The sequence below is a fragment of the Melanerpes formicivorus genome, unplaced genomic scaffold (assembly GCF_026170545.1).
Source record: "Melanerpes formicivorus ecotype bairdi unplaced genomic scaffold, bMelFor1.0.p_v2 SCAF_377, whole genome shotgun sequence".
Classification (NCBI taxonomy): domain Eukaryota; kingdom Metazoa; phylum Chordata; class Aves; order Piciformes; family Picidae; genus Melanerpes; species Melanerpes formicivorus.
In genome coordinates, this window is record NW_027142729.1 from 37,486 (window position 1) to 57,951 (window position 20,466).

The following is a 20,466-nucleotide window of genomic DNA, read 5'->3' on the forward strand; positions in this document are numbered from 1 at the left end:
GCCTGACCTCACAGCAGAGCAGCTCCAGCCCTCTGCTCCTCCTCGTGACCCTGCTCTGGACACCTTCCAGCCCCTTGCCAGGGGCTCCAGAGCTGGACACAGAGCTCCAGCTGTGGTCTCCCCAGAGGGGAGCAGAGAGGCAGAATCCCCTCCCTGGTCCTGCTCTGGATGCAGCCCAGGCTCTGCTTGGCTCTCTGGGCTGCCAGTGCTCACTGCTGGCTCCTGCTGAGCTTCTCCTCCCCCAGCACCCCCAAGCCCTTCTCTTCAGGGCTGCTCTCAGCCAGTCCCTGCCCAGCCTATAGCTGGGGGCCCTGTGCCTAGTGCAGTCCCTCGGGGGGCCCAGTGCTGCTCAAGTTCTTCCTTAAGGACCTGGCAGAGGGCACAGAGGGCACTGCCAGGCAGTTTGCTGATGGCACCGAGCTGGCAGGAGTGGCTGCCACACCCCTCAGGGCTGTGCTGCCATTCAGTGAGGCTCAGCCAGGCTGGAGGGAGCTGGGCAGGGAGAAGTGGAATGAAGGTCATCGAGGGCAGGGGCAGAGGCTTGCACCTGGGAAGGAGCAGCCTCAGGGAGCAGGAGAGCTTGGGGACTGAGCTGCTGGAGAGCAGGGAGGGGGAAAGGGCCTGGGGGGTGCTGGTGGGTGGGAGGATGCCCAGGAGGCAGCAATGGTCCCTGCTGGGCAGGAGGGCCAAGGGCAGCCTGGGGTAGATCAGAAGAGCTGTGGGGAGCAGGTCCAGAGAGGTTCTCCTGCCCCTCTGCCCTGCCCTGCTGAGGCCACAGCTGGAGTCCTGTCTCCAGTTCTGGGCCCTCAGGTCAGGAAGGACCTCAAGAGGGAACTGCTGGAGAGAGAGCAGCCCAGAGCCACGAAAATGATGAAGAGAGAGGAAGATCTTCCTCACAAGGAGGACCTGAGGGAGCCCAGGAGCCAGAGGTCCACAAAAGGAGTTCAGAACCTCAGAGCTCCATAAAAGTTTTCTTACCAAGGTGTCTCCTGAGCTGGGACTTGGCTGCAAAGGAAGAGCAGAGATGAGTGACCCTGAAGGCAAAACCAGAACAAAGAGTCATGAGAAAGACATCAGGACCACAGCTTTGCTGGCTCCTCCTGGGAGCACTCCCATGGGAGCTTCTGCTGCCCCTCTGCCCTGCCCTGCTGAGGCCACAGATGGAATCTTGCCTCCAGTTCTGAGCTCCCCAGCTCCAGAGGGACAGGGAAGTGGTGGGGAGAGTCCGGCTGAGGGCCGAGAGGATGCTGAAGGGACTGCAAGAGGTCTGATGAGGGAAGGCTTAGAGCCCTGGGGCTGGAGAGTCTGGGGCAGAGCAGCCCCAGAGGGGATCTGCTCAATGGTCACAGCTCTCTGAAGGGTGGGGGGCAGGAGGCTGGGGCCAGGCTCTGCTGAGTGGTGCCCAGGGATAGGGCAAAGAGCAAGGGGCACAAAGTGGCAGCCAGGAGGTTGCAGCCGAGCAGGAGGAGAAACTTCTTTGGGGTGAGGCTGCTGGAGGCCTGGAGCAGGCTGCCCTGAGGGCTTGTGGAGTCTCCTGCTCTGGAGGCTTTCAAAACCCTTCTGGCTGTGTTCCTGGGTGGCCTCCCCTGGGTGGTTCTGCTCTGGCAGGGGGCTTGGACTGGATGATCTCCAGAGGCCCCTTCCAACCCCCAACACTCTGTGATCCTGTGGATGAATTCTGACTTCAAACTTGCAGGATAACAGCAGTCTCAGGGTGATTGGGAGGCCTGGATCTCGATGGGTTCCTGCTTCTGGTGGCTGACAACATTTCCCTTCCTGACTCTCCAGCACAGGTCCTGCCTGGCTGCAGGTACAGATGCTGCCACATTGAATATAAAATGCCGAGGGCTCCAAGCTGGGTGGGAGCTGATCTGCTGGAGGGTTGGAGGCTCTGCAGAGGGACCTGGCCAGGCTGGAGCCATAGGATGAGGTCCCTGGGCTGAGGTTCACCAAGGCCAAGGGCTGAGTCCTGCCCTTGGGGCACAACAACCCCAGGAAGGCTCCAGGCTGGGGGCAGAGGGGCTGGAAAGGGCCCAGCAGCAAAGGCCCTGGGGGTGCTGGCTGCCAGCAGCTGGAGCTGAGCCACCAGTGCCCAGGGGGGCAAGGAGGGCAGCAGCAGCCTGGGCTGGAGCAGCAATGGTGTGGGCAGCAGCAGCAGGGCAGGGATTGTGCCCCTGGGCTGGGCACAGCTTGAGTGCTGGGTTCAGGTTTGGGCTCCTGCGCCCCAGAAGGACATTGAGGAGCTGGAGCAGGGCCAGAGAAGGGCAAGAGAGCTGGGGAAGGGTCTGGAACATGTCTGGAGAGAGAGCTGGGGGTCTTGAGGCTGGAGAAGGGGAGGCTGAGGGAGACCTCATGGCTTCTGGGGTGCTTCTCAGCACTCAGCACTCCCAAGGCTCTTTCTTCACAGCTGCTCTCAACCCTTCCCCATCTCTACCCAGGCTGAGGCTAAGCCATGGCCCTCAGCACCACATCTCTGCAGCTTTGAAACCCCTCCAGGGCAATGTCCTCATCCTATCACTTCTTAATAGAGAGCAGAGCCCATCCCCCACCGGGCTCCAACCTCCTCTCAGGGAGCTGTATAGGTCAAGGATGTTTCCTCTCATCTTTCTCCTCTCCAGCCTCAACCCTCCAAGCTCCCTCAGCTGCCCCTCCCCAGCCCTGTTCTCCAGACCCTTCTCCAGCTCTGTTGCCCTTCTCTGGACCTGCTCCAGCTCCTCAATGTCCTTCTGGGGCTCAGGAGCCCAAACCTGAACCCCTCCAAGCCAGCTCCCTGGGCAGCCTGAGGGAAGGTCATGGAAGCTGGGAGATGGACAATCAGCTGCCTCTTGGTCTCCCCTCAGGTCAATTGAACAGCTCTCCTCATAGGAGCTCCATCATTGGGCTCATTGGGGACAGGGTGCTCCTGCCCTGCCCCCTGCCAGCAGGTCTCAGCCCCGAGGAGGTCTCTGTCCAGTGGCTGTTCCAGAGAGGGCCTCAGCAAGTCACTGTGAGCAGCTATGACAGAAAGGCCACGGAGGAGGACCCAGATGAGAGCTACCAAGGCAGGGCTGAGCTCCTCCACAGCCAGCTGAGGGCTGGCAACCTCTCTCTGCTCCTGAAGGACATCAAGAGCTCTGACCAGGGACTTTACAGCTGCCTGATCTCCTCCAATGGAACACAGGAGGGAGCCTTGGTCCAGCTGCAGGTGGCAGGTGAGTGGCAGCTCTTTGTTCAGAGGTGGAGGTGAGCAGGATCACAGAGAGCCAGAGAGCCATGGAATGATAGAAGCATTGAACCACAGAGCCAGAGCCATGGAATGACAGAAGCATTGAACCACAGGACCACCGGACCACACAATCAGAGAATCACAGAATGCTCTGGGCTGGGAGGGACCTCCACAGCTCCACTAGAGCAGGTTGCCCTCTTGAGCCTCACCTTGAGTTTCTCCACTCATAGGATGGGTTGGGTTGAGTTTGGGTTGGGTTGGAAGGGACCTTTCAAGGTCATCTACTCCAAAGCCCTGCAGGGACTTCTGCAAGTCATAGAGTCATAGAATGGGTTGGGTTGGGTGGGAAGGGAGCTCCAGAGCTCATCCAGACCAACCCTCTGCACTCAGCAGGGATCTTCTCCACCAGAGCAGGTTGCCCACAGCCCTCTCCAGCCTCACCTTGAATCTCTGCTGCTCCTCAGCCCAAGGTGCTGTGCCTTCCATTCACCTGAAGAGCCACATGAAGGAGGGCATTGGCCTCAGCTGCCAGGCCGAGGGATGGTTTCCTGAACCCCAGCTGCTGTGGCTGGATGGCCAAGGACAGGTCCTGAAGGAGCTCTCCACCACGAAGGTGACAACAATGCCTGGAGGCCTCTACAGTGTTTTGACTTCCATCAGCCTCCAGCAGAGCTCTGCCCTGAAGATCTCCTGCAGGGCAGTCAACAACCTGCTGAATGCAACCAGCGAGTCCAGAGTCCTGATCTCAGGTGGGGGAGCCATGGGGGCATCCTTAGGCTGGGCTTGACACAGAGACCCCTTGGAGCCAAAGCTCCATTTAAACCAGGCCAACAAACCCAGGCCTTGATGCCTGTCCCCAGACCCCAACAAGCCTCTCTGCCCTCCAGACCAAACCTTTGGGGCAAAGCACAGGGTTCAGTGTGGCAGCTCTAGACTCCAATTAAGCAACTCCAGGACCCAATTAGGCAGCTCCAGGCCCCCATTAGGCAGCTCCAGAATGCAATTAGTCAGCTCCAGAATGCAATTAGTCAGCTCTAGGCCCCCATTAGGCAGCTCCAGAATGCAATTAGTCAGCTCCAGAATGCAATTAGTCAGCTCCAGGCCCAAATTAAACCTCTCCAGGCCCCAGGGAGGCTAGTCCAGGCCTAGCTGCAGTGTTTCCAATGCTGACACCATTCCTCACTGCCCTACCAAGAGAGATCGGAGCCTGGGGTCCTTCCTGGGAGGAGGGAGGGTGGACAAAAGGAAGAAAGTGGAATTTTTCAGTGTGTTTTATATGGATGCAGGACTTAAGGGAGTAAAAGACATCTTCCAGTCCACCTCCTGGACACTGTGCCCCCCCTGGGGGTCTGTGGCTTTGTGGTTTCTTAAAGGCAGCACCCAGCCTCTAAACTGCCCCAGGCTCCCATTTCTAGGTCATGAGCTGGCCTGAAGATTCATTCTCAGGAGCAGTGCTGGGGCAAAAAATGTTCATGAGAGCTTCAGTCTTAGAATCAGAGAATTGTTTGGGTTGGACAAAACCTCTGTGACCATCAGCCCCAACCCTCAACCCAACCCCACCATGGCCACCAAGCCCTGGCCCCAGGTGCCATGGCCACAGGGCTCCTGGACACCTCCAGGGCTGGGAACTCCACCACCTCCCTGGGCAGCCTCTGCCAGGCCCTGACCACTCCTGCAGGGCAGAAATTGTTCCTCATGGCCAACCTGAACCTCCCCTGGAGCAACTTGAGGCTGTTTGCTCTCCTCCTGTCACTTGATGCTGGGGAGCAGAGCCCAACCCCCACCTCTCTCCAACCTCCTCTCGGGGAGCTGTAGAGGGCAATGAGGTCTCCCTCAGCCTCCTCCTCTCCAGCCTCAACCCCCCCAGCTCCCTCAGCTGCCCCTCCCCAGCCCTGTTCTCCAGACCCTTCCCCAGCTCTGTTGCCCTTCTCTGGCCCTGCTCCAGCTCCTCAATGTCCTTCTTGGAGTGAGGGCCCCAAACCTGACCCCAGCACTCCAGCTGTGCCCTCCCCAGTGTAACTTATCCTGTCACCCCTTAAATGATTTATTCCTCTTAGGAAGGAGTCAGGGCTGTCTCAAGACCTTCCCAGGTTTAAGGAAGGCAACCTGGAGCTGAATGGAGAAGGATTAAGGACTCAGTTGTAGGCACATGGCAAAGGTGACCTCTGTCCTATGGGGAACTCTGAGAGTCCAGTGGAGGCTGCAAGGATGCTGAGGGGCCTGGAGCTGCTCCGGGAGCAGCAAAAGCTGAGAGCCCGAGGGGAGCTAAGAGCCTGGAGCAGAGCAGCCCCAGAGGGGAGCTGAGCAATGCTCAGTGAGAGCTGAAGGAGCTGTGCGGGGCAAGAGGCTGGGGCCAGGCTCTGCTGAGTGGTACCCAGGGCCAAGCCAAGGGGCAGAGGGCACAAACTGGCAGCCAGGAGGTTCCACCTGAGCAGGAGAAACTTCTTTGGTGTGAGGCTGCTGGAGGCCTGGAGCAGGCTGCCCTGAGGGGTTGTGGAGTCTCCTGGTGTGGAGAGCTTCCAACCCCAGCTGGAGACTGGGATCCTGAGCAGCCTGCCTTGGGTTACCCTTCTTTAACTGGGGGGGGGTGGGGGTGGTGGAGTGGGTGATCTCCAGAGGTCCCTTCTGGACCCTAACTCTGTTGTGATCCCAAGCTCCTAATTTCCTTCATAGAATATAACTCTGGGTTTGGTTTGAACAGAGGTTTTCTTCCCCACCATTTCCAAGTGGCTGATGACCTTCCTGCTTATTTTGTGCCTTTGCATGGTCCTCATCTTCACCATCTCCTGCAAGCTGAGACGTAAGTGGTTCCTTTGTGTCACCTCCCAGAAACATCAGAGGGATTAAGTGCAGAGATCTGCATCTGGGGAGGAACAAAAAGCTGCAGCAGCACAGGCTGGGAGGGGATCTGCTGGAGAGCAGCCTCATGGAGAAGGAGCTGGGAGTGCCGGGGGGCAACAAGTTCTGCATGGGCCAGCAATGTGCCCTGCTGGCCAGGAAGGCCAATGGGGTCCTGGGGTGCATTCAGCAGAGTGTGGCCAGCAGAGCCAGGGAGGTTCTTCTCCCCCTCTACTCTGCCCTGCTGAGACCTCACCTGGAATATTGTATCCAGCTCTGGGCTCCCCAGCTCAGGAGGGACAGGGATCTGCTGGAGAGAGTCCAAGGGAGGGCTGCAAGGATGCTGAAGGGACTGCAGCACTGCCTGGGGAGGAGAGGCTGAGAGCCCTGGGGCTGTTCAGTCTGCAGAGAAGGCTGAGAGGGATCTGATCAATGTCTATCAATAGCTGGGGGCTGGGGGTCAGGAGGGAAGGGACAGGGACAGCCTCTGCTCACTGTGCCCTGGGATAGGCCAAGGGGCAATGGATGGAAACTGCAGCCCAGGAGATTCCACCTCAACATGAGGAGGAACTTCCTGATTGTGAGGCTCCCAGAGCCCTGGAGCAGGCTGCCCAGAGAGGTTGTGGAGTCTCCCTCCCTGGAGCCTTCCCAGCCCTGTCTGGATGTGTTCCTGTGTGACCTGTGCTGGATTCTCTGCTCCTGCTCTGGCAGGGGGCTTGGATTGGATGATCTCCAGAGGTCCCTTCCAACCCCTGACATCCTGGAACCCTGTGATCTGTGACCCTGTGTTAAATCCAGGATGGGGACAAAAGCTCTCCAACATTTATTTAATGACTAAATTCTGGGAATGGACCCCAAAAAAGGGGTGAGAAATCCATGCTGTGAAGAAGGAGGACTGCAACCTGCAGGTCCTTATCTCAGATGGCTTTAGGTCTGAGAAGGGAAACAGAGTGAGCTGAGCAGGTTTGGAGTCCCCTTCCTATAATCACAGACACCACAGGATTCAGACATCAGGCTGAGGGAGCTGGGGCTGCTCAGCCTGGAGAAGAGAAGGCTCCAGGGAGACCTCAGAGCAGCCTTCCAGTACCTGAAGGGGCTCCAGGAGAGCTGGGGAGGGCCTTGGAGTGCCAGGACGAGGGACAATGGCCTGGAGCTGGGAGAGGGCAGATTGAGACTGGAAAGGAGGAAGAAATACTTGAGGAGAGACTCTGGCACAGGCTGCCCAGGGAGGCTGCGGCTGCCTCCTGCCTGGAGGTGCTCAGGGCCAGGCTGGATGAGGCCCTGAGCAGCCTGGGCTGGTGGGAGGTGTCCCTCAGAGGCTTGGAGCTGGCTGAGCTTTGAGGTCCCTTCCATCCCAAACCATTTCATGATTCCAGGAATTGTTTTAGTTGGAAAAGGTCTTTGAGATCATTGAGTCCAAACTTCAACCCGAGCCCACCCTGGCCCCCAAACCCTGGCCCCAAGTGCCACGGCCACAGGTTTCTGGAACACCTCCAGGGCTGGGGACTCCACCACCTCCCTGGGCAGCCTCTGCCAGGTTCTGATCACTCTTGCAGCCCAGAATTTTTCCCTCATCTCCAACCTAACCCTCCCCTGGCACAGCTTCAGGCAATTTCCTCTTCTTCTATCACCTGAGACTAGGGAGAATACAACTCTGGGATGCAACTGGAGCATTGCCAATGACCCTGGAGCCTGAATCACCAAGGAGGTTGCTGATTTCTGGGAACTATTTCCAAAACCAGGCCATAAAAGGACTTCCCTTCCCCCCGACCCCCTCCTCTGTTCTTTTATTTTAACCAGGCTGCCACAAGAAGATCATCAACTTAGGTAAGTAAGGAGGAAGATGAGGGTGAAGGTCATGAGGGACTTATGAACTGGGAGGTTGTTATGGGTTTAGGAGACTAGGAGGGCTTACACCACAGAGTAGAGACCTCCAGAGTCTAGAGAGCTCCAGGGGTGGACCAGAAAGTGCAATCCATGCCTGCACCTCCCTTTTAGAAGGAACCAGCACAAGCAGCCCCCCACCCCTTCTTCCCCTGCACTCTCTCCCTTTGTGGTGCAGACCTTATCTCTGCTGCTGAGGAGGAGGTTTTGTGGCCTGGCTTCAGCCTTGGCCCAGCTCATTTTTAGTTGCATCACTCTGGGTTGGTATGGGGGATGGAAGGGTAGAGAGGTGTGCTGGAGAGGGGGCATGGAGGCCTGGGGTTTGGCCTAATTTGGACAGGGGTTGTGGAAAGCTTTGGCCTAAGGAAGTTTGTGGAGAGCCATGGCTAAGATGGGCTCTTAAGCTCTGACGTAAGGAGGTTGCAGGAGAACCGTGGCCAGGGTAGACTATAAAGATTTGGCCTCTGGAGGTTGCTGGAGAACTGTGTCAGAGTCTTGGGACAACCAAGCCTTGGAGGGTTGAATTCTGATGAAACTGAAGCTTTTTACTCCTCCTCTCTCTGTTGGGGTGTGGGGAGGATTAACTTCTGTCTGCAAGAGGAAGGTTAATTCCTTTCTGCATTGGGAAGGTTAACTCCTGTCTGCAAGGGGAAGGTTAATTCCTGTCTGCATTGGGAAGGTTAACTCCTGTCTGCAAGGGGAAGGTTAATTCCTGTCTGCAAGGGGAAGGTTAACTCCTGTCTGCAAGGGGAAGGTTAATTTTTGTCTGCATTGGGAAGGTTAACTCCTGTCTGCGTTGGGAAGGTTAATTTCTGTCTGCAAGGGGAAGGTTAATTTCTGTCTGCACGGGGAAGGTTAATTGCTGAACCATTGTGATGAATTCTCCTTCTCTTTCAGACAAAGGGAAGATGGAAATGGAAGAAGGTAAAAGTCCTTTGCCTTTGAAATGATGCTCAGGGAGCTCAGAGGTGGAGATCCAGAGACGCAAGACAGGGAGGGAGGTTGTCAGCAGTCAATTGCAGGAGCAAGAAGCTATTCTCAGTCCTGAGGGAATGGTGACAACCACACAGCACAGGCCACAGGAGGCCTATTTTCAGTGGTTGGAAGGGACCTCAAAGCTCAGCCAGCTCCAGCATCCTGCCATGGGCAAGGACCCCTCCTACCAGCACAGGCTACTCAAGGCCTCATCCAGCCTGGCCTGGAACACCTCCAGGCAGGGGAATCCACAACCTCTCCCTGGGCAGCCTGTGCCAGGCTCTCCCCAGCCTCACTGGCAAGAATTTCTTCCTCCTTTCCAGTCTCAGTGTCCCCTCTCCCAGCTCCAAGCCATTGTCCCTCGTCCTGGCACTCCCAGCCCTTGTCCAAAGTCCCTCCCCAGCTCTCCTGCAGCCCCTTCAGGTTCTGGAAGTCTTCTCTGAGGTCTCCCTGGAGCCTTCTCTTCTCCAGGCTGAGCAGCCCCAACTCCCTCAGCCTGTCCCCACAGCGGGAGGACACACCTGGAATATTGCATCCAGCTCTGGGCTCCCTAGCTCAGGAGGGACAGGGATCTGCTGGAGAGAGTCCAAGGGAGGGCTGCAAGGATGCTGAAGGGACTGCAGCACTGCCTGGGGAGGAGAGGCTGAGAGCCTTGGGGCTGTTTTGTCTGGAGGAGAAGGCTGAGAGTGATCTGATCAATGTCTATCAATAGCTGAGGGCTGGGGGTCAGGAGGGAAGGGACAGGGACAGGCTCTGCTCACTTGCACCCAGGGATAGGCCAAGGGGCAATGGATGGAAACTGCAGCCCAGGAGATTCCACCTCAACATGAGGAGGAAATTCCTGATTGTGAGGCTCCCAGAGCCCTGGAGCAGGCTGCCCAGAGAGATTGTGGAGTCTCCTTCCCTGGAGCCTTCCCAGCCCTGTCTGGATGTGTTCCTGTGTGACCTGTGCTGGATTCTCTGCTCCTGCTCTGGCAGGGGCTTGGACTGGAAGATCTCCAGAGGTCCCTTCCAACCCCTGACATCCTGGGATCTGTGATCCTGAGATCCTATGTTCCTGTGAGCCTATGTTCCTGTCACCCTCTGATCTATGACCCTGTGATCCCCTGATCCGTGATCCTGTGATCCTCTTATCCTGAGATCCTATGATCCTCTGATCTGTGATCCTTTGGTTCTCTGTAAACCAAATGAAGTTGAATCAGTGAGAGGGGACTCAAGGGCTAAGGTCTTGGCTTGGCTTCACCTTCACTTAGCTCAATGCAGCTGAGCAGGGAAGCTCTTGACCTGTGGTGCCCCTGGGCCAGCTCTTGGCACTGTTGGGTGCCTCAGGAGGTGCCACTGGCACTGTGTCATTGGTGACCCTGACCCTGTGTCCTGTCTCTCCTAGGAAGGAAGGAGCTGAATGCAGAACTGGGTAAGGTGGCTCCTGTTTGGTGTCTTTGTCTCTGTCCTCACCTTGTGCCCACTTTGGGTTTTCACCCCGGCTTGGTTGCTGGCTTGGCTCTGGTTTGATTCCTGAGCTCCTGAGTGTGGTGAAGCATTGGAAAGGAACCAGAGACTCACAGAGCTGTTTGGGTTGGGGAAGACCTCTAAGCTTATGGAGTCCAACCCTCAACCCAATCCCACCATGGCCACCAAGCCCTGGCCCAGGTGCCATGGCCACAGGGCTCCTGGACACCTCCAGGGCTGGGGACTCCACCACCTCCCTGGGCAGCCTCTGCCAGGCCCTGACCACTCCTGCAGGGCAGAAATTGTTCCTCATGGCCAACCTGAACCTCCCCTGGAGCAACCTGAGGCTGTTTGCTCTCCTCCTGTCACTTGATGCTAGGGAGAAGAACCCAACCCTTACCTGGCTGCAGCCTCCTCTCAGGGAGCTGTGGAGGCCAATGAGGCCTCCCTCAGCCTCCTCTTCTCCAGACGCTTCCCCAGCTTAATATTTATAGAGATCTTTGTAGAGAGAACTGCTCTGGGGTTTAACCTCTTAATGTTAACCTCTCTAACTCTGCCAAGGCTGGGGCTGAGCCATGGCTCTGCAGCTCTGCAGCACTGAGCAGCTCCAGGGATGGGCATTCAGCCTCCTCCCTGGGCAGCCTGGCACCTCCTTGACAACCCTCCCACTGAAGTCCCTTCTGATGCCCAACCTGAACCTCCCCTGGGGAAACCTGAGGCCATTTCTTCTCCTCCTGTTGCTTGTTGCCTCTGAGCAGAGCCCAACCCCCACCTGGCTGCAGCCACCTCTCAGGGAGCTGTAGAGGTCATGGAGCTCTCCCCTCAGCCTCCTCCTCTCCAGCCTCAACCCCCCCAGCTGCTCCTCCCCAGCTCTGTTCTCCAGACCCTCCCCCAGATCTGTTGCCCTTCTCTGGCCCTGCTCCAGTTCCTCAATGTCCTTCTGGGGCTCAGGAGCCCAAACCTGAACCCAGCACTCAAGCTGTGCCCAGCCCAGGGGCACAATCCCTGCCCTGCTGCTGCTGCCCACACCATTGCTGCTCCAGCCCAGGCTGCTGCTGCCCTCCTTGCCCCCCTGGGCACTGCTGGCTCAGCTCCAGCTGCTGGCACCCAGCACCCCCAGGGCCTTTGCTGCTGGGCCCTTTCCAGCCCCTCTGCCCCTAGCCTGGAGCCTTCCTGGGGTTGTTGTGCCCCAAGGGCAGGACTCAGCCCTTGGCCTTGGTGAACCTCAGCCCAGGGACCTCATCCTATGGCTCCAGCCTGGCCAGGTCCCTCTGCAGAGCCTCCAACCCTTGGGCTTGGTGCCCTCTGTAAACTCCCTTGATGCCCTCACCCAGCTCAGTGCTCAAGAGATTCTCTTTTAGGTGGCTAAGAGGAGCTGAGCTGCACACCCCCAGGTCCCCCCCCCGATGCTCCCAGAACTGCACCCCTGGGGCTTTGCTTCATCCTCAGCCTTGCAGCTGCTGAGGGAGGATGTGGTCACCTGGGATCAGTGTGGACCTCATTCCTGAGGCCTCACCACTGCAGAACTTCTCCCAGGCTTCCTCCTCCTGAGCCTCTAACTCCACCAAGGTCTCTGAGCAAACCTCCCCCTCTTTCTCTGCTCTCCTTAAGGTGTGTTGTTACTGCTTCTGCCTGGAGTTTGGATTTTCTCTTTCATTTTGGGGGTGGTTTGGTTGTTTTCTGTGGCTATTGTCATTTGGGGGCTTTGCTGTGGGTGGGGTGTTGTTTTTTTTGGTCACTGTTGGTTTTCTTTGTTTATTTGGGATTTATTTGCTGTTGCAGCTGTTTGGTTTGGGGTTTTTTGGTTGATTTTTGCCAGCAAAATGCATTCCTCAACTACTCTGTAGTGTCACAGAGGGAGCTGCAGCTCAAGCTAACAGAAAGTGCCTTGGGAGGATGCATTTTGCCCCCCAAAATGACCCAAATTGGAGGCTTTGTGGACTGAATGCAGTGCTCAGATCCAATGAATAACTTCTAACTTCCACTTCACAGCCAATCAATCAATCAGTCAATCAATGATTAACTTTCCTTCTCTCATTCCATCCTGCTGGACTTCCAGAAAGACAGAAATCAAACAACCAAGCAGGTAAAGCTTCCCTGGGATCAGAGAATCACAGCATGGGTTGGGTGGAAGGGTCCTCAAAGCTCAGCCAGCTCCAGCACCCTGCCATGGGCAGGGACCCCTCCCACCAGCACAGGCTGCTCAGGGCCTCATCCAGCCTGGCCTGGAACACCTCCAGGCAGGTGGCAGCCACAGCCTCCCTGGGCAGCCTGTGCCAGAGTCTCCCTACCCTCACTAGCAAGAATTTCTTCCTCCTTTCCAGTTTTAGTCTCCCCTCTCCCAGCTCCAAGCCATTGTCCTTCGTCCTGGCACTCCCAGCCCTTGTCCAAAGTCCCTCCCCAGCTCTCCTGCAGCCCCTTCAGGTTCTGGAAGGCTGCTCTGAGGTCTCCCTGAAGCCTTCTCCAGGCTGAGCAGCCCCAGCTCCCTCAGCCTGTCCCACAGCAGAGCTGCTCCATTCTCGTGGCCTCTCTGGAGCAGCTCCTTGGGAGGAGGCTGGAGCCAAGGGGGAGTTGGTCTCTGCTCCCTGGTGTCAAGGGACAGGATGAGAGCAGGTGGGGACCTCAGTGAGAAGACAGCAGGGGCTGCCCCCCCAGGCCAATGAGACGCCAGATGGAGCCACAATAGTCACAGCTGAGGTTCTCCACCCCTCTGATCACCTTCATGCCCTCCTCTGGACCTGCTCCAACACCTCCATGGCCTTCTCTCTTGTGCCTCAGACCCTGATGATGTTCCACTTGCACCTCCCAAGGCTGTCCATTAGGTTTCTTCTTTCCTTTGTGGTTTCATAGAACCATTAAGGTTGGGAAAGGCCTTTAGGGGTCCAACCATTAAACCAACACTACCAGGCCCAGCACTGCACTGTGCCCCTAAGCAGGAGGTTTGCTGTGGGCACAGCTGCAAATCTCACAGACCCAAAGCTCTCAGCACATTTTTCTCCCTCTCACCTTCCTCTTCTCTCTCATGACTGGGAAAGAAAAGGCTGAGACTGCTTTTATCCTGCAAGTTTGAAGTCAGAATTCATCCACAGGATCACAGAGTGTTGGGGGTTGGAAGGGGCCTCTGGAGATCATCCAGTCCAAGCCCCCTGCCAGAGCAGAACCACCCAGGGGAGGCCACCCAGGAACACAGCCAGAAGGGTTTTGAAAGCCTCCAGAGCAGGAGACTCCACAAGCCCTCAGGGCAGCCTGCTCCAGGCCTCCAGCAGCCTCACCCCAAAGAAGTTTCTCCTCCTGCTCAGCTGCAACCTCCTGGCTGCCACTTTGTGCCCCTTGCTCTTTGCCCTATTCCTGGGCACCACTCAGCAGAGCCTGGCCCCAGCCTCCTGCCCCCCACCCTTCAGAGAGCTGTGACCATTGAGCAGATCCCCTCTGGGGCTGCTCTGCCCCAGACTCTCCAGCCCCAGGGCTCTAAGCCTTCCCTCATCAGACCTCTTGCAGTCCCTTCAGCATCCTCTCGGCCCTCAGCCGGACTCTCCCCACCACTTCCCTGTCCCTCTGGAGCTGGGGAGCTCAGAACTGGAGGCAAGATTCCATCTGTGGCCTCAGCAGGGCAGGGCAGAGGGGCAGCAGAAGCTCCCATGGGAGTGCTCCCAGGAGGAGCCAGCAAAGCTGTGGTCCTGATGTCTTTCTCATGACTCTTTGTTCTGGTTTTGCCTTCAGGGTCACTCATCTCTGCTCTTCCTTTGCAGCCAAGTCCCAGCTCAGGAGACACCTTGGTAAGAAAACTTTTATGGAGCTCTGAGGTTCTGAACTCCTTTTGTGGACCTCTGGCTCCTGGGCTCCCTCAGGTCCTCCTTGTGAGGAAGATCTTCCTCTCTCTTCATCATTTTCGTGGCTCTGGGCTGCTCTCTCTCCAGCAGTTCCCTCTTGAGGTCCTTCCTGACCTGAGGGCCCAGAACTGGAGACAGGATTCCAGCTGTGGCCTCAGCAGGGCAGGGCAGAGGGGCAGGAGAACCTCTCTGGACCTGCTCCCCACAGCTCTTCTGATCTACCCCAGGCTGCCCTTGGCCCTCCTGCCCAGCAGGGACCATTGCTGCCTCCTGGGCATCCTCCCACCCACCAGCACCCCCCAGGCCCTTTCCCCCTCCCTGCTCTCCAGCAGCTCAGTCCCCAAGCTCTCCTGCTCCCTGAGGCTGCTCCTTCCCAGGTGCAAGCCTCTGCCCCTGCCCTCGATGACCTTCATTCCACTTCTCCCTGCCCAGCTCCCTCCAGCCTGGCTGAGCCTCACTGAATGGCAGCACAGCCCTGAGGGGTGTGGCAGCCACTCCTGCCAGCTCGGTGCCATCAGCAAACTGCCTGGCAGTGCCCTCTGTGCCCTCTGCTAGGTCCTTAAGGAAGAACTTGAGCAGCACTGGGCCCCCCGAGGGACTGCACTAGGCACAGGGCCCCCAGCTATAGGCTGGGGAGGGACTGGCTGAGAGCAGCCCTGAAGAGAAGGGCTTGGGGGTGCTGGGGGAGGAGAAGCTCAGCAGGAGCCAGCAGTGAGCACTGGCAGCCCAGAGAGCCAAGCAGAGCCTGGGCTGCATCCAGAGCAGGACCAGGGAGGGGATTCTGCCTCTCTGCTCCCCTCTGGGGAGACCACAGCTGGAGCTCTGTGTCCAGCTCTGGAGCCCCTGGCAAGGGGCTGGAAGGTGTCCAGAGCAGGGTCACGAGGAGGAGCAGAGGGCTGGAGCTGCTCTGCTGTGAGGTCAGGCTGGGAGAGCTCAGTCTGGAGAGGTGAAGGCTCCAGGGAGACCTTCTGGTGGCCTCCCAGTGTCTGCAGGGGGCTCCAAGAAAGCTGGGGAGGGACTTCTGAGGGGGTCAGGGAGTGACAGGACTGGGGGGGATGGAGCAAAAGTAGAAATGGGGAGATTAGATATTGGGTGTTAGGAAGAAGTTGTTCCCATGAGGGTGGTGAGAGCCTGGCCCAGGCTGCCCAGGGAGGTGGTGGAAGCCTCCTGCCTGGAGGTGTTTGCATCCAGGCTGGAGGTGGCTGTGAGCAACCTGCTGTAGTGTGAGGTGTCCCTGCCCATGGCTGGAGGTTGGGGCTGGATGAGCCTTGAGCTCCCTTCCAACCCTAACCCTTCTATGACTCTATGATTATCAACCTCTGGGAGAGCCAAAGTCTCCTCTCCCATGCCTGGGGGTTGCCCTCTCTTGCAAATCTGCCACCAGAAAACTGTCAATCAGAGCAATATCAGTGACTGAAGCCTCTTTCTCTTGCAGGTCAGCTGAAAGTGGAGCTGGGTGAGTGTTACAGGTTCAGGACTCAGTGCCCTAACCTAGACAAAGTCCTCCAGAAGTAGCAGAGAGTACAGGGGAGCAGAGGGTCCCCAGGGGAGGCACAGGATGCTGTGATTGTTGTGATTCCATCCCACCCTCTCTATACCCAAACATCACAGCCAATTATCTCTCTTTTATCCCTTCTCTCCACTCCCAGCATGGCTCCAGTTCTCTCTTTTGCTTTGTGGGGGAGTTTGCAGCCTTCTGTGGCCTTCTGTGGCCTTCTGAAGCCTCCTGATTCCTTCTGTATTCTTTTTCATCCTTCTGCAGCCTTCTGCTTTTTTCTGCATCCTTCTGCATCCTTCTGTGCCCTTCTGCATTTTTCTGTTTCCTTCTGCATCCTTCTGTGCCCTTCTCCATCCTTCTGCTTCCTTCTCCATCCTACTTCATCCTTCTGCTTCATTCTGCTTCCTTCTGTACCCTTCTGTGGCCTAGAGTTGGGGAGCAGTGAGGCTTTTGGGGGGGGTTGTATTGAGGCCTCGTTAGGCCTGTCCTCAGGGGGGTGTGTGTGTGCAGTTTGTCCTGGGCATGCTGAGGCTGAGTAGTGATTGGGGGGGAAGGGTTTGGAAGGCTTTGGCCCAGCAGTGAGGCCTGGCTGGGCTCAGCTGGGGAGCTAGGCTGAAGCTGGTTTGTGTTTGTGTCTAAATTCCCTTTTGCCCCTCAGTTCCTCTTTGTGTTTCTCAGCAAACAGCATCCAGGTTGAACCTCCAACTCCCTCAGAGTGATTTCAGTTTAGTCCCCTGGGGGGGGGAGGGTAAAATTATTCTTTGTCCTTTGGGTTTTGCCCTGTGGCTCAAACGAGGGCAGAAAGGTGGTTTGAGAACCACCAGGGACTATGGAGGACAGGGCTGTTGAGTTGGGTTGTTAGGGTTGGGTTGGCTAGGGTTGGGTAGGGTTGAATTGGTTAGGCTTGGGTTGGGTTGGCTAGGGCTGAGTTGTGTTGGGTTCATTAGAGTTGGGTTGTTAGAGTTGTGTTGGTTAGGGCTGGGTTGGATTCATTAGGGTTGGGTTGTTAGAGTTGGGTTGGTTTGGGTTGGTTAGGGTAGGGTTGGATTGGTTAGGGTTGAATTGGTCAAGGTTGGTTAGGGCTGGGTTGTTAGGGTTGAGTTGGTTAGGGTAGGGTTGAGTTGGTTAGGGTAGGGTTGGGTTGGTTAGGGTAGGGTTGGGTTGGCTACGGTTGAATTGGTTAGGGTTGGGTTGTTAGGGTTGGGTTGGTTAGGGTAGGATTGGGTTGGTTAGGGTAGGGTTGCATTGGGTTTGCTAGGATTGGGTTGTTAGTGTTGGGTTGGTTAGGGTTGGTTTGGGTTGGTTAGGGTCGGGTTATTATGATTGGGTTGGTTAGGCATGGATTGTGTTGGTTGGGATTGGTTTGGGTTGGGTTGAGAGGAGAAAAAGGCCCAAAAGCGATGCAGGAGCAGAGTGATGACAGCAGCTGGGTCTGGTCACTCTGGGAGGTTTCTACCAGCCCCAGGAAATCCTCCTCCTGTCCTTTTGTTTCTTTCCTTCTAGGTTTCTGGGAAGCTCAGAGCCATGCAGGTAAGGAAGGGTTGGGATTGTGTCCACACTGCTCCTGTGTCACCAGGCCCCCTGCACCCCTCTGAGGCCACCACTGAAGATGAGCCCAGGGGGGCAAGGAGGGCAGCAGCAGCCTGGGCTGGAGCAGCAATGGTGTGGGCAGCAGCAGCAGGGCAGGGATTGTGCCCCTGGGCTGGGCACAGCTTGAGTGCTGGGTTCAGGTTTGGGCTCCTGAGCCCCAGAAGGACATTGAGGAGCTGGAGCAGGGCCAGAGAAGGGCAAGAGAGCTGGGGAAGGGTCTGGAGAACAGGGCTGGGGAGGAGCAGCTGGGGGGGTTGAGGCTGGAGAGGAGGAGGCTGAGGGGAGAGCTCCTTGACCTCTACAGCTCCCTGAGAGGAGGCTGCAGCCAGGTGGGGGTTGGGCTCTGCTCCTTATTAAGAAGTGATAGGATGAAAAGAAATGGCCTCAAGCTGCCCCAGGGGAGGTTTAAGCTGGGGATGCAGGAGTGGTCAAGGCTGCCCAGGGAGGTGGTGGAGTCCCCATCCCTGCTGGTGTTCAGGAACCCTGTGGCCATGGCACTTGGGACCAGGGCTTGGTGGCCATGGTGGGGTTGGATGGAGGGTGTGACTGCAGGATCTCTGAGGGCTTCTCCAACCTTCAGGATTCTACACTCCTGTAATATGTAACAGGATGGGAGGAGAAGGATGGGAGAAGAAGGATGGGAGAAGAAGGGTGGGAAGAGAAAGGGAGGGAGCAGAAGGGTGGAAGAAGTTTAGGGGGAAGAGGGATAGGAGGATGGAAGGAGAAGGATGGGAGAAGAAGAGGAAGAGGCTTAGGGTCCAGAGTGTGGACTTCAAACACTTCAGTCTTCCCCAAAGGGCTGTCCAGGCCTGGCCCAGGCTGCCCAGGGCAGTGGTGGAGTCCTGAGCCCTGGAGGGGTTTCAGAGCTGTGCAGATGTGGTGCTGAGGGCCATGGTTTGATGGTGCCCTGGCGGTGCTGGACTCCTGGTCGGACCTGATGACCCTCAAGGTCTCTTCCACCCAAAGCAATTCTGTGGTTGTGTCTCTGGCACCTGGCTGGTAGAGCTCCCAGGCTCCTCTTGGTCCATCTGCAACTCCACCACTCCTTGATGAATCCAAGCAGGACCACCCAGAGCCCTTCAGCCCTCAGCCAGGTGCGGAGCTGAGGTCCCTCAGCCACTCTGCTCCTCACAGCTGATCCTCCTTTGCCCCTCCAGTGGCCGTCACTGTGACTGCTGACTGCCGAGCGCTGGAGCTGCAGGTCCCAGGGCCTCCAGGCGTGGGGAGCAGCACCTCCAACCCTGCTGAAGCCAAAGCTCTCTGCACAGTCCCTGTCCTGCTGGGGAGGGAAGGCTTTGCAGAAGGGATTCACTACTGGGAGGTGGAGGTGGACCAGCAGCAGGACTGGGTGCTGGGGGTGGTGAGGGACAATGGGAGGCAGGAGGAGGAAGGAAGGAGCCTGCTTGGGGAGGACTATTGGGCCCTGCACAGGTCTCAGGGAGAGGTTTTCTCCAGCGAGGGAATCTGCAGGGCTGAGAAGCAGCAGCTGAGCAGCTCAGTGGTCGGAGTCCTGCTGGACCTGGAGGAAGGGAGGTTGAAATTTTACGAAGCAGAGCAGAAGGTCACCATGGTGAGGATGCCTCTGTGGTTTGGGACTGATCCTGCAGAGAGGTTTTATCCATTCCTGTCCAAAAGGGAAGGGACAGCCACACCTCTCATCCACCCAGTCCTAATTCCTGTCCCCTTTGGGGAGGCTGGAGAAGGAGGTCTGGGGATGGGAGAGGTTGTGGCATCTGAGTTCCCTGCCAGGAGGTTTAGGAGAAGAGGCTGGAATGGGTTAGGACATAGGAAATGAGGAGATGAGGAGAAACTGGGGAAGAAAACAGGAAAACTGGGGGGGGGGGGGGGGGGGGGGGGGGGGGAAGGCAGAAATAATGAGAGGAAATCCCTGCTTGGAAGCAGAAAGCCTCTCATGGTCAGGTTCTTGGAGGAGAATCTTCTCAGAGCTCTGCCGGGGTTCAAAGCTGCTCTGCAAACCATCACCCAAACCAAAAAAGGCCTCTTGGAAAGCAAGCCAAGGGGAAAGAGAGGAAATGTCCTGAAATCCTCCCTCTGAGTGAGCCAAGAAGGAGGAAAATGAAGAAGAAAATCAGAGCCCGAATTACAAAGAGGAACCCCAGAAGCAGTTGAGTGAGCACTGTGCAGCCCATCCACACCACCCCAGCTGGGGAGCTCAGTCCCTTGCAGGGTCCCTGCTCCCTTCTCTGCTGTCTCCTGACATTAAAGCCTCCCTGAGTGCCAAGGGTTGATTGATTTTTGCCCCATTTCCCCCTGGGTTTTACTCCTCACCAGCGCAACCCTGACTCTGGAAACAAGTGGATGGAGATAGACCTCCCCCTTCCCCCAACACTGTTGCTTGTCGCCTCTGAGCAGAGCCCAACCCCCACCTGGCTGCAGCCTCCTCTCAGGGAGCTGTAGAGGTCAAGGAGCTCTCTCCTCAGCCTCCTCCTCTCCAGCCTCAAACCCCCCAGCTGCCCCTTCCCAGCCCTGTTCTCCAGACCCTCCCCCAGCTCTCTTTGCCCTTCTCTGGCCCTGCCTCCAGCTCCACAATGTCCTTCTGGGGGCTCAGGAGCCCAAACCTGAACCCAGCACTCAAGCTGTGCCCAGCCCAGGGGCCACAATCCCTGCCCTGATGCTGCTGCCCACACCATTGCTGCTCCAGCCCAGGCTGCTTGCTGCCCTCCTTGCCCCCCTGGGCACTGCTGGCTCAGCTCCAGCTGCTGGCAGCCAGCACCCCCAGGGCCTTTGCTGCTGGGCCCTTTCCAGCCCCATCTGCCCCCAGCCTGGAGGCCTTCCTGGGGTTGTAGTGCCCCAAGGGCAGGACTCAGCCCTTGGCCTTGGTGAACCTCAGCCCAGGGACCCTCATCCTATGGCTCCAGCCTGGCCAGGTCCCACTGCAGAGCCTCCAACCCTCCAGCAGATCAGCTCCCACCCAGCTGGGTGTCCTCTTCACCCTCTCTAGATCCTCCTGACCTTCCTGCAGCTCAACTCCCACCCAGCTTGGTGCCCTCTGCCAACTGGCTGAGGATGACAGAATTCCCTCACCCAGATTATTGATGGAGATGTTGAACAAGAACTGCCCCTACAGGAGCACCACTGGTGTGTAACCCCAACTGGAGGTCTCTCCATCCCCCACCTCACTTTGGGCCTGGCCAGCAGCCAGTTTTTAACCCAGTGAAGACCCAACCCATCCAAGC

General features: G+C 57.4%; 1 protein-coding gene across 4 annotated transcripts; it reads left to right on the forward strand.

Annotated features, from left to right (window-relative positions):
- Nucleotides 1–1,727: 1,727 nt before the first annotated feature.
- On the forward strand, nucleotides 1,728–19,097 carry LOC137459587 (butyrophilin subfamily 3 member A2-like). 4 transcript variants are annotated; one of them, XM_068170409.1, is made up of 12 exons: nucleotides 1,728–1,810; nucleotides 2,841–3,191; nucleotides 3,670–3,954; nucleotides 5,907–6,005; nucleotides 7,844–7,870; nucleotides 8,825–8,851; nucleotides 10,290–10,316; nucleotides 12,344–12,437; nucleotides 14,072–14,127; nucleotides 15,617–15,637; nucleotides 17,183–17,209; nucleotides 18,427–19,097. In XM_068170409.1, the coding sequence occupies exons 1-12, from the start codon at nucleotides 1,738–1,740 to the stop codon at nucleotides 19,062–19,064; spliced, it is 1,725 nt and encodes a 574-aa protein (XP_068026510.1). In that variant the 5' UTR covers nucleotides 1,728–1,737; the 3' UTR covers nucleotides 19,065–19,097. The 4 variants fall into 4 exon arrangements, with proteins under 4 accessions (XP_068026510.1, XP_068026511.1, XP_068026512.1 ...); XM_068170410.1 differs by having other exon boundaries at nucleotides 12,411–12,437; nucleotides 14,101–14,127; XM_068170411.1 differs by lacking the exon at nucleotides 12,344–12,437 and having other exon boundaries at nucleotides 14,101–14,127.
- The last annotated feature ends 1,369 nt before the right edge of the window (nucleotides 19,098–20,466 follow it).

Bases quoted from the DNA above. Each gene is read 5' to 3' on its own strand.
- LOC137459587 (XM_068170409.1), top strand. From the start codon at position 1,738: ATGGGTTCCTGCTTCTGGTGGCTGACAACATTTCCCTTCCTGACTCTC. The intron at 10,317-12,343 runs GTAAGGTGGCTC...TCCACTTCACAG, and splicing joins GGAGCTGAATGCAGAACTGG to CCAATCAATCAATCAGTCAA. The intron at 15,638-17,182 runs GTGAGTGTTACA...CTTTCCTTCTAG, and splicing joins TCAGCTGAAAGTGGAGCTGG to GTTTCTGGGAAGCTCAGAGC.